Here is a 12,933-nt window from a genome sequence, read left to right as displayed (position 1 = left end):
CATGACATATGGCGTTGCCGGCGCGGCGTACCAGGATTACTGATGCGACGCGGCGCGTTGAACTGCAGACGGCACTTCGATGGCTGCTGTGTTTGCGTGGCCCGTAAATGCCGGCGCGGCTCCGGTTGCTCCGGCGGACGACTGCGGTGAGGCGAAACTGGCTTCTCGCGATGCCGGCAGCGCCGCTAGACTCAGTGCCAGCTCCGTCAATCCAGCTGCGTTGTTAGTCCAATTGCGTCGCCCACATGCACACGTAACACTATCACTGTCCTATTACTCAGTTGTGTGTCGCATGTCACTTCTGAATCCGAATATTTAAAAATCACTTTCACTTTTACTCAGTTTCTTTCCCGGCCGATTAGCAACATACGTGGGACGGCGGGTGGAATTTAATTGTTAATAGATGTAGAATGCTATGTAGAAAAGATGCATTTCCCGGCCGATTAACCATATGTGGGGTGGCGGGTGGAATTAATTGTTGTTAAATGTTCCTAATATTTATGCAGTCTTTTGCCGTTCTCAACACTGGCTCTCTAACTACAATATTGGCAACCAGAAAGTGATTAACAAAACGTGAAGCCTGTAATTAGAATTCCTAGTGCCCACTTCATTTGAGAAATACATTTATAGCTACAGCTTATAGCTCTGAGGAATTAGGAGATTGTCTGGGATTCATAATCAAAAAAACGATTCTCTCTAAAATGTTCACTATATTCTGAAAGTCACAGACCAAAAAGAATCCACACAATCCAACTACCAGAGCAGTTCAGAGTCTATGCGCTGATACAACTATAACTGTTCAAACCAAATGTTTAAGTGAATGCTCGCCATAATTTGATGATAATGTTCATCAAACGCCACGCTAAATAATGGTAGAAAGTCAGTCCCGCGGCGGCACGTGAAGATACGACGTACGCAAACTGAAGATAGATCATTAAAGTCATCCCAGAATTAACACTTAACTCGAAAACGATTTCATGGTTACTCGTATCCCGAGTAACTTATTACAGCATCCGAGGCTGTTTCTAGCAATGATACCGACGCGTCGCGACTCCCGGCGCAGGTAGTGTGCTATTCAGCGTCTGGAGAGAACTGGGGCCTTCTTCTCTCGCGCCGCGTTCTTATATATAAAGCTGCGGTGCGGACGGCTAAGGGAACGCCTGATCAATTCCGCTCTCCCGACTATCTGCTGGGCTAGTAATGCGCCACTTTAAGTTATCGAATAAATCATTGATTCCTTTGCTGATGGCCGATGAAGCTCTCAATTTAAATGTGCAATCAGCATACAGGTAAGTAATCATAATAAAAGTCTGACGTGGCTAAGTCAAATATTTTGGGCGAGAGAATTAATTTAATTACACTACACTCAGTAGACGAGCTCTGAACTTGCTATAGTTTTATAGTTGTTCTGTTGAAACTTCTCACATCTTTATGATTATAGCGGATCTCTCTTCTACTTAAATTTAAACATCCTAGTCTTATTTATTAGCCTACTTAATCTATCTCAGTTCCTTAATTTCTAAGACAAAAACCAGAAAATCATGAATTTCAACAAAAATTTTAATTTGTGAGATCCAGAATACTGTTTCTACTAAATTATTATGCAAAAGGAATCTAAATACAAATTTTTAAGTTTCTAGCTCTTTTCTGTTGCGCCAATGATTTTTACAGAAAAACGTCCAAATTTCGAAAATGGTTAAAGTTATTGAACTGACATTCAACACATATTGATTTAGTATTACTCCTGAAATGCTAGAAACGTTTCAGGTAATTTACTTGATTTTTAAAGTATTGTGCAACATTTATGACGTCAGAGCTAATTACAGCGGACTGGTTTGCACACAATGGAAAGACTGATGTGGATTTTATACAGCGTGAGTAGGCTGCTTCCCTACACTCTAGCCATGTGCATGTGGCCATGCAGACTGAAAACTAAGGTCAGTGTGTTTCCCTTCGCTTTCTGTCTGACCACTAAATTAGTTGCAAGGCTCGCATGAGAAAAACTGCGAACAAAAAAATGATTAACTTTTAGCCGCCGCCCCACAGTCTGCCGATGTGCTGTCAGAGTTCTCTCAGCCGCTACCAGCCTTGAGTTGAAAGCAGCACCGCTTTCAAAGAAAATTAAAGCAACAACGTTACACATCCTGGCAGGGTTGCCATGTGTAACGTTGTTGCTTTAATTTTCTTTGAAAGCGGTGCTGCTATTCAAGACCATAAAAGTGGGTTAAAAGCTGTGAGCTGTCTGGGGAAGTTGTCTAGCTTACCAAATTCCCAACCAGACTAACATTAATTATAATCTTTAAAATAGTCATACGACAACCGGTGATATAGATATAAAAAAGAGAATTTAAATAAAAAGAAATAAATCAGTTTATATTTGGAAATTTATTTTAACATTGATCATTGAAATTTCAGCATATTAAACGTGAGTCATAACTAAGCTGGTGCCTTATTTAGGACTGTGAAAATGTGAGTTCGTAATCTTCTGAAACACATCAAATATGGAGCCAAGATTGCGAGACTGCATACAACACTGCATTCATAAAATAACACACGGAGAACGTTGAAACATATGCAAGAAGAAATTAACCACAACCAACCGATTCAATTTTCACCCAAAGAAGTTACGTTCGTAGCACAATCCTGTCCATCATGTAATCACCACACACTGGTATCCTAAATTCATACTAACTCCCTGTGAAATCTTCCCGAAAAGAGTAGCTGAGGGCTACTTTGATGATTACAGCACATGCTTCACGTGGTCAACTTGGTTTACACAAAGAGTGTAACTCCACAATAAATTTCGATAATTAAAATAAATTAGATTGAAAAGCAATTTACAAAAGAAAAACCTCAAACTGGTTACTATCGTCTTACTATTAACCTGATGGTTCAAACAATTGTATAAGCACGTGGTACTGGTCTCACAAAGTACACCCCACGTGGGTTGAACATAAAGAAAAGTTGCTATATTGAAAAATATTGTCGAGACGAGACGTTATAATCTCACGCACATTCGCATTGAAGATTGATGATGCTAGTTAGAGTTACTGATCAACACGTGGTTCCACTTTACTCATAAAGTAGTGACAAAGCAACTACCGGAATATATTCTGAACTTCACGCTCGAATTACACTGCGTTGCAATTTAAGATAACATTAGATATTTTAGAGCTAAACCTGAAATAAAGGTGATTAAATTTTCAGTTAGGCTGAACTTAAGAAATCCATTGTCCTAAGGACTTAGCAGACACGCGCTTAGCTGGAGATCTTACCACTTCAGACGCTCGCCGCGGACAGACTGCCGTGGTCCCTTCCTGAGGGTGGCTCACAAATACAAACGGAAGTGGCCAGAGGGGCAGCTTCCTATACCAACATGACAAGGGATGGACAGGACCATACTAAGGATAGAAACCTCTTTGCTTTTAGAAAGCGTAGCTACCTGTTCCGACGTTGGTCCTACTGTTCTCTAGCAGACAGGCTTGTCTGCTACCCTCAAGCATGCAACTAGAAATACATTTGCTCATTCATCCTCTCACACAGAAGGGAAGGGGGATGACAGTATCTTATCATATACAGTATATAAAAGAAAGCAGATGTAGGTTCCGTATGAGACTGTGTGACATGAATTACATATAAACTGTGTTTTAAAGTGTAGTAGTGTGACAGATCGTTCTAGTTTATGTGTAAAAGAAACACGTTTCACTGCTCAGTCTCCGCCCAGATAGAAACACCACAGTAAATTTAGAAGAGGAATTTATGCCATAAATGACAACAGATTTAAGAAATTAACATGAAAGGAATCCAACAGAGACCTTTTACCACTCGGCCACTGCGGCCGGCAACCAATCATACAGGATGACACAGAATGTTGCACGGTGTCCAATATTTGTTCTCTGATGGCAGTGGCAGATGTGAATGGATTACAATGTGCTTGGTGCGGAAGATGCCGATCCTCCCATGTGGCGACTGGAACCTTGGCAACGAGTGTGCATTCCCTCTCGTTCTCATACAGCTCAAGTCTCCGTTGTATGCTAGGTCTGGGGGATCCCCGACCCTATATCCTTGACCAGCCTACTCTTTCACACCTGTTAACCTGTGTTTTATTCGCTTTTAGATTCGGTTCGCTTTCTTTCTGCCAAGCCATATTTCTACATCTACATACATACTCTGCAAACCACCATACGGTGCGTGGTGGAGGGTACCTCGTACCACAACTAGCATCTTCTCTCCCTGTTCCACTCCTAAACAGAACGAGGGAAAAATGACTGCCTATATGCATCTGTACGAGCCTTAATCTCTCTTATCTTATCTTTGTGGTCTTTCCGCGAAATGTAAGTTGGCGGCAGTAAAATTGTAGTGCAGTCAGCCTCAAATGCTGGTTCTCTAAATTTCCTCAGTAGCGATTCACGAAAAGAACGCCTCCTTTCCTCTAGAGACTCCCACCCGAGTTCCTGAAGCATTTCCGTAACACTCGCGTGATGATCAAACCTACCAGTAACAAATCTAGCAGCCCGCCTCTGAATTGCTTCTATGTCCTCCCTCAATCCGACCTGATAGGGATCCCAAACGCTCGAGCAGTACTCAAGAATAGCTCGTATTAGTGTTTTATAAGCGGTCTCCTTTACAGATGAACCACATCTTCCCAAAATTCTACCAATGAACCGAAGACGACTATCCGCCTTCCCCAGAAATGCCATTACATGTTTGTCCCACTTCATATCGCTCTGCAATGTTACGCCCAAATATTTAATCGACGTGACTGTATCATGCGCTACACTACTAATGGAGTATTCAAACATTACAGTTTTCTTTTTCCTGTTCATCTGCATCAATTTACATTTATCTATATTTAGAGTTAGCTGTCATTCTTTACACCAATCACAAATCCTGTCCAAGTCATCCTGTATCCTCCTACAGTCGCTCAACGATGACACCTTCCCGTACACCACAGCATCATCAGCAAACAGCTATCCGCCCTATCCAAAAGATCATTTATGTAGATAGAAAACAAAAGCGGACCTACTACACTTCCCTGGGGCACTCCAGATGATACCCTCGCCTCCGATGAACACTCACCATCGAGGACTATGTACTGGGTTCTATTACTTAAGAAGTCTCCGAGCCACTCACATACTTGGGAACCAATCCCATATGCTCAGAGCCATTTAGTTAGGAGTCTGCAGTGGTGCACCGAGTCAAACGCTTTCCGGAAGTCAAGGAATATGGCATCCCTCTGATACCCTTCATCCATGGTTCGCAAGATATCATGTGAAAAAAAGGGGCGAGTTGTGTGTCGCAGGAGCGATACTTTCTAAAGCCGTGCTGATGCATGGACAGCAACTTCTCTGTCTCAAGGAAATTCATTATATTCGAACTGAGAATATGTTCGAGAATCTATTTTGTGTGTCATACTTCCTTGAATACTGGCGCTCTTGACTTTAAGGGGCTCCAGAACGCCCTATACTTGCAATGTTAAAATAACGCTTATAAATTACATCTTTCCTCACAAAGTATTTGAGGTAGGAAGTTGAACTTTTTACAGATTATTTATTGGAATATGGGCTACAACTTAACACAGGGATTTTACAAAATTTTAGTTGAGTTATTAAAGATGATTTTTTTTCAATTTTAATGAAAATTCACAACATTTTTTTGCAATTTTTTATTTATATATTCAAAAATATACAGTTTTTGGGAAAAAGGCTGTGTTAAATTATGCAGAAGGTACTGTGTAACATTTACTGAAAGTTTGAAACAAATATGTTTGGAAGATCCTTAGAAAACATGTAATTGGTATGAGAAAATAAAAGTTTTGGGAATCGAGCGACAAAGATTGGATTAACTTTTTAGTGCATTCCAGGTCCATAGGATGGATTATCTTCATCCTCTGCAAACTCCTCCTCCAGCTTCCTCTTATTCCTCCTCCTGTTTACTCTTGCTTGTATTTCTAGACTCTTTACAGCCCTGTCTGCAGCCCGAAGGCGTTCCTTGTCTAAAGCAAGCATCGCTCGTACCATGTTAGAACCTATCTTCATTCCCATATTTCTAAATACCTTGCACCTTACAATGTTGCCATCACTGAAAGTCGCAACAGCATCATACACACCAAAGTGAAGTGTTTCTATTCCAACAAATACAGTCTTGGGGATTCTCGACCATATAACACTATTTACACTTTCATTGGGGTTTTGAGTTTTTCCGTGAATACACTTTTTCAACAGTTCAGGTGCTGCTAAGTATCTGAAAATAGGTTAGCCACAACACATATTTTATCTCACATCACTAAAATGTACCTGATGAACACGGACGTTAATAATAACACCATTTGACAGCAGTTTAACTGCGCCACAGTGGGTCACGCCCATGTAGAACACATTTCAAAAAAAATTTAAAAATAGTTGTAGTCTTCGGAATTGAATAAATTATATATCTATTAAAAGGTAATAGTCTGCAGATTCAGAAAACGTAAAAAAGTAAAAATTGAACTTTTCATGATTTTGAGCCTTTCCGGAGCCCCTTAATGGATCAGGGGTGTGACAGCAGTGGGTAAGACTTTTTCTGTCGCAAGCAGAACCCCAGAGATGTCAACCTGCTGACTTCCGCACCTCATTCATCTTGCTTTCATTATTGACTGGATAAAGGATGTACATTAAGTTTTTTATCCGTCTCGCTTTGACTGTTATGAATTTCTCGACTTCAGCACAAAACGTCAGTGCTTGGAGTAGGCACTGCGACGCTGACGGTGTGGTGCGTGTTGCAGCGCCTACGTGGCGATGACGTGCGCGGCGCTGCTGGGTCTGGGGGACAGCGTGTTGGTGACGCAGCTGTACGCTCTGCTGGGCGGCGTGTGGCCGCGCGATGGCGCCTCCGCGTTCGCCATTTTCAAGTTCGTCCAGGTGAGCGCAAATTGTGTACCACTGACTGCACAACACACGCCGCATCTCTCCGTGTTTAAAGTACAGCGTTATTACAAATGATTGAAGCGATTTCACAGCTCTACAATAACTTTCTTATTTGAGACATTTTCACAAAGCTTTGCACACACATACAAAAACTCAAAAAGTTTTTTTAGGCATTCACAAATGTTCGGTATGTGCCCCTTTAGTGATTCGGCAGACATCAAGCCGATAATCAAGTTCCTCCCACACTCGGCGCAGCATGTCCGCATCAATGAGTCCGAAAGCATCGTTGATGCGAGCGCGCAGTTCTGGCACGTTTCTTGGCAGAGGAGGTTTAAACACTGAATCTTTCACATAACCCCACAGAAAGAAATCGCATGGGGCTAAGTCGGGAGAGCGTGGAGGGCATGACATGAATTGCTGATCATGATCTCCACCACGACCGATCCATCAGTTTTCCAATCTCCTGTTTAAGAAATGCCGAACATCATGATGGAAGTGCGGTGGAGCACCATCCTGTCGAAAGATGAAGTCGGCGCTGTCGGTCTCCAGTTATGGCATGAGCCAATTTTCCAGCATGTCCAGATACACGTGTTCAACCGTTTCTTCGCTCACTGCAGGCCGACCCGTTGATTTCCCCTTACAGAGGCATCCAGAAGCTTTAAACTGCGCATACCATCGCCGAATGGAGTTAGCAGTTGGTGGATCTTTGTTGAACTTCGTCCTGAAGTGTCGTTGCACTGTTATGACTGACTGATGTGAGTGCATTTCAAGCACGACATATGCTTTCTCGGCTCCTGTCGCCATTTTGTCTCACTGCGCTCTCGAGCGCTCTGACGGCAGAAACCTGAAGTGCGGCTTCAGCCGAACAAAACTTTATGAGTTTTTCTACGTATCTGTAGTGTGTCGTGACCATATGTCAATGAATGGAGCTACAGTGAATTTATAAAATCGCTTCAATCATTTGTAATCTCTGCATACATCATACTAAACAAAATGCTATGAGGAACGTGTGTCATATCAGTTGCTGTTATACAAGGTGTTATACCACAACCATCAAGTGAACTCAATACAATTTTAAAATTAGACTGAAGGAAATTACTTACTTGGGGCTACAAATTGGTGCAGGAAGTTCGGTAATTCAAAGACCGTCCAAATTTCCAGATCGATTTTACTCTGATGAGCCAAAAGATTATGACCACTGCTCTCTGCGACGTTCGATGCTGCCTGGTGGCACTGCGGGCAAGTGACGCGTATATAAGCGGAGCAGACACAGACGCCGCATCACCCTAGCGAAGATCTGGGCTGCAAATGGGGAAGTCCATTGAGATAAGCGACTTCAAAAATGGTTCAAATGGCTCTGAGCACTATGCGACTCAACTTCTGAGGTCATCAGTCGCCTAGAACTTAGAACTAATTAAACCTAACTAACCTAAGGACATCACACACATCCATGCCCGAGGCAGGATTCGGACCTGCGACCGTAGCGGTCACGCGGTTCCAGACTGAAGCGCCTTTAACCGCACGGCCACACCGGCCGGCCTAAGCGACTTCGACAAAGGGCAGATTATTACATATATGCACAAACAGTGCCCGAACTCTTACGGCAATCGGCAGTAAAGCCGCGAGTAATCAGTACGATGTGCAGGGGTACTATGAATATAGTGCGGGACAATAAGTTGCGAATGTGGGTCTCACGGGAGACGTGCCAGACGTAAGTCCCTGCAGTCGCACTATCCTCTGTGTCCTCGGTGGCTCAGATGGATAGAGCGTCTGCATGTAAGCGGGAGATCCCGGGTTCGATTCCCGGTCGAGGCACACATTTTCTGTAGTGGACTGACAAGAGAGCCAGTCCATAGTGACGGGTAACCGAAAGGCACGCGTACACACACGCCGACTGGCGTGAAGTCTGGAACAGGATACGTTATTAATGCACTAAAGAAAAGTACGTAGCGTCTGTTTACTTAACTTTAATTCATCCTTGTGGTACATCGCTCTTGACTATACAAATGAGACTCTCTCCAGATATGGTTAATGGGCGCCTTGCTAGGTCGTAGTCATGGACTTAGCTGAAGGCTATTCTAACTGTCTCTCGGCAAATGAGAGAAAGGCTTCGTCAGTGTAGTCGCTAGCAAAGTCGTCGTACAACTGGGGCGAGTGCTAGTCCGCCTCTCTAGACCTGCCGTGTGGTGGCGCTAGGTCTGCAATTACTGACAGTGGCGACACGCGGGTCCGACATGTACTAATGGACCGCGGCCGATTTAAAGCTACCACCTAGCAAGTGTGGTGTCTGGCGGTGACACCACATTTTCAACTGTCCCCGTTGACTTATATCAACACCTGTATGCAGCCGAGGGTATTCATTTCATTGTAATTTCAGATTATTGTTACACAGAGCCAGTGAACCAGCATCTCGGAAACGGCGAAGCTAGCCGAGTGTTCACGTGCTACTGTCGTGAGCAACTACGAAAAGAGGTAGAAGGACAGTGAAACAACCACTAGGCACCAAATGACTGGACGTCCACGACTCTTCACAGAACGTGGGGTTCGGAGGCTTGCCTGCTCTGTAAAGTAGGATAAGTGGTGATCTGTGCCATCTCTGCAGAAAGAGCATAGTCTGGTGCACGCACAAGCGTTGCGGAGCCGTTCATCCTCAGTTCGTACAGGCGGTTGGCGGAATTGGTGAAGGCGGAAAGCCTCGCTCGCGGGGTGGAATCAGAGCTAACTATTTGTAGTATCGTTCCCAGAACCGATCGCGGGCCTCTGGTTTGGAGCCGAGTGGAAGGCTTAAACCAGAGGCTCAGACGATTCTGCGGAGATCTGGGGTGCAAATTTCTCGACCTCCGCTATCGGGTGGAGAAATGTAGGGTCCCCCTGAATAGGTCAGGCGTGCACTACACGCCGGAAGCGGCTACAAGGGTAGCGGAGTACGTGTGGAGTGCACATGGGGGTTTTTTAGGTTAGAGAATCCCCTCCCTAGGCCCGACAAGACGCCTCCTGAGACGCGGCAAGGTAGGAGTAGGCAAAATGCAACAGGGAATAACAATATTAATGTGCTAATAGTAAACTGCAGGAGCGTCTATAGAAAGGTCCCAGAACTGCTCTCATTAATAAACGGTCACAATGCCCATATAGTACTAGGGACAGAAAGTTGGCTGAAACCAGACGTAAACAGTAATGAAATCCTAAACTCAGATTGGATTGTATACCGTAGAGACAGGCTGAACAGTGAAGGGGGAGGCGTGTTTATAGCGATAAGAAGTGCAATAGTATCGAAGGAAATTGACGGAGATCCGAAATGTGAAATGATTTGGGTGAAGGTCGCGGTTAAGGCAGGCTCAGACATGGTAATTGGATGTGTCTATAGGCCCCCTGGCTCAGCAGCTGTTGTGGCTGAGCACCTGAAGGAAAATGTGGAAAATATTTCGAGTAGATTTCCCCACCATGTTATAGTTCTGGGTGGACATTTAATTTGCCGGATATAGACTGGGAGACTCAGACGTTCATAACGGGTGGCAGGGACAAAGAATCCAGTGAAATTTTTTTAAGTGCTTTATCTGAAAACTACCTTGAGCAGTTAAACAGAGAACCGACTCGTGGCGATAACATATTAGACCTTCTGGTGACAAACAGACCCGAACTATTTGAAAAAGTTAACGCAGAACAGGGAATCAGTGATCATAAAGCGGTTACGGCATCGATGATTTCAGCCGTAAATAGGAATATTAAAAAGGGTAGGAAGATTTTTCTGTTTAGAAAAAGTGACAAAAAGCAGATTTCAGAGTACCTGTTGGCTCAACACAAAAGTTTTGTCTCAAGTACTGATAGTGTGGAGGATCAGTGGAAAAAGTTCAAAACCGTCGTACAATATGCGTTAGATGAGTATGTGCCAAGTAAGATCGTAAGAGATGGAAAAGAGCCACCGTGGTTCAACAACCGAGTTAGAAAACTGCTGCGGAAGCAAAGGGAACTTCACAGCAAACATAAACATAGCCAAAGCCTTGCAGACAAACAAAAATTACGCGAAGCGAAATGTAGTGTGAAGAGAGCTATGCGAGAGGCGTTCAATGAATTCGAAAGTAAAGTTCTATGTACTGACTTGGCAGAAAATCCTAAGAAATTTTGGTCTTATGTCAAAGCGGTAGGTGGATCAAAACAAAATGTCCAGACACTCTGTGACCAAAATGGTACTGAAACAGAGGATGACAGACTAAAGGCCGAAATACTAAATGTCTTTTTCCAAAGTTGTTTCACAGAGGAAGATTGCACTGTAGTTCCTTCTCTAGATTGTCGCACAGATGACAAAATGGTAGATATCGAAATAGACGACAGAGGGATAGAGAAACAATTAAAATCGCTCAAAAGAGGAAAGGCCTCTGGACCTGAAAAGAGGAAAGGCCTCTGGACCTGATGGGATACCAGTTTAATTTTACACAGAGTACGCGAAGGAACTTGCCCCCCTTCTTGCAGCGGTGTACCGTAGGTCTCTAGAAGAGCGTAGCGTTCCAAAGGATTGGAAAAGGGCACAGGTCATCCCCGTTTTCAAGAAGGGACGTCGAACAGATGTGCAGAACTATAGACCTATATCTCTAACGTCGATCAGTTGTAGAATTTTGGAACACGTATTGTGTTCGAGTATAATGACTTTTCTGGAGACTAGAAATCTACTCTGTAGGAATCAGCATGGGTTTCGAAAAAGACGGTCATGTGAAACTCAGCTCGTCCACGAGACTCAGAGGGCCATAGACACGGGTTCACAGGTAGATGCCGTGTTTCTTGACTTCCGCAAGGCGTTCGATACAGTTCCCCACAGTCGTTTATTCAACAAAGTAAGAGCATATGGACTATCAGACCAATTGTGTGATTGAATTGAGGAGTTCCTAGATAACAGGACGCAGCATGTTATTCTCAATGGAGAGAAGTCTTCCGAAGTAAGAGTAATTTCAGGTGTGCCGCAGGGGAGTGTCATAGGACCGTTGCTATTCACAATATACATAAATGACCTAGTGGATGACATCGGAAGTTCACTGAGGCTTTTTGCAGATGATGCTGTGGTGTATCGAGAGGTTGTAACAATGGAAAATTGTACTGAAATGCAGGAGGATCTGCAGCGAATTGACGCATGGTGCAGGGAATGGCAACTGAATCTCAATGTAGACAAGTGTAATGTGCTGCGAATACACAGGAAGATAGATCCTTTATCATTTAGCTACAAAATAGCAGGTCAGCAACTGGAAGCAGTTAATACCATAAATTATCTGGGAGTACGCATTAGGAGTGATTTAAAATGGAATGATCATATAATGTTGATTGTCGGTAAAGCAGATGCCAGACTGAGATTCATTGGAAGAATCCTAAGGAAATGCAATCCGAAAACAAAGGAAGTAGGTTACAGTACGCTTGTTCGCCCACTGCTTGAATACTGCTCAGCAGTGTGGGATCCGTACCAGATTGGGTTGATACAAGACATAGAGAAGATCCAACGGAGAGCAGCGCGCTTCGTTACAGGATCATTTAGTAATCGCGAAAGCGTTACGGAGATGATAGATAAACTCCAGTGGAAGACTCTGCAGGAGAGACGCTCAGTAGCTCGGTACGGGCTTTTGTCAAAGTTTCGAGAACATACCTTCACCGAAGAGTCAAGCAGTATATTGCTCCCTCCTACGTATATCTCGCGAAGAGACCATGAGGATAAAATCAGAGAGATTAGAGCCCACACAGAGGCATACCGACAATCCTTCTTTCCACGAACAATACGAGACTGGAATAGAAGGGAGAACCGATAGAGGTACTGAAGGTACCCTCCGCCACACACCGTCAGGTGGCTTGCGGAGTATGGATGTAGATGTAGATGTAGAACATGGACCTCTGCAGTAGACTACCCCTACATGTTCACATCTCAACCCAACGACTTCGTCAATTGCGATTCTAGCGGGCACGGGACCGTCAGTATTCGATCGTCGACGAATGCGAAGGTGTCGGGCTTTGGGTGAATCTCATTTGCTATACCAGGTCGATGGTCGTCCCCACA

The 12,933-nt window shown here is 43.8% G+C and overlaps 1 protein-coding gene across 1 annotated transcript in view; it reads left to right on the top strand.

Moving 5' to 3' along the window:
• The window catches only part of LOC126092683 (UNC93-like protein MFSD11), a 215,703-nt gene that overhangs the window by 126,489 nt on the left and 76,281 nt on the right, over positions 1–12,933 (top strand). The window contains exon 7 of the mRNA XM_049908405.1: positions 6,764–6,899. Within this exon, the coding sequence (XP_049764362.1) occupies positions 6,764–6,899 (136 nt within the window). The remainder of the gene's footprint in view (positions 1–6,763; positions 6,900–12,933) is intronic.

Source organism: Schistocerca cancellata, chromosome 7 (genome assembly GCF_023864275.1).
Source record: "Schistocerca cancellata isolate TAMUIC-IGC-003103 chromosome 7, iqSchCanc2.1, whole genome shotgun sequence".
Taxonomy (NCBI): Eukaryota; Metazoa; Arthropoda; class Insecta; order Orthoptera; family Acrididae; genus Schistocerca; species Schistocerca cancellata.
Note: the sequence above shows the minus strand (reverse complement) of the source record. Positions and strands in the feature narration are given on the sequence as shown.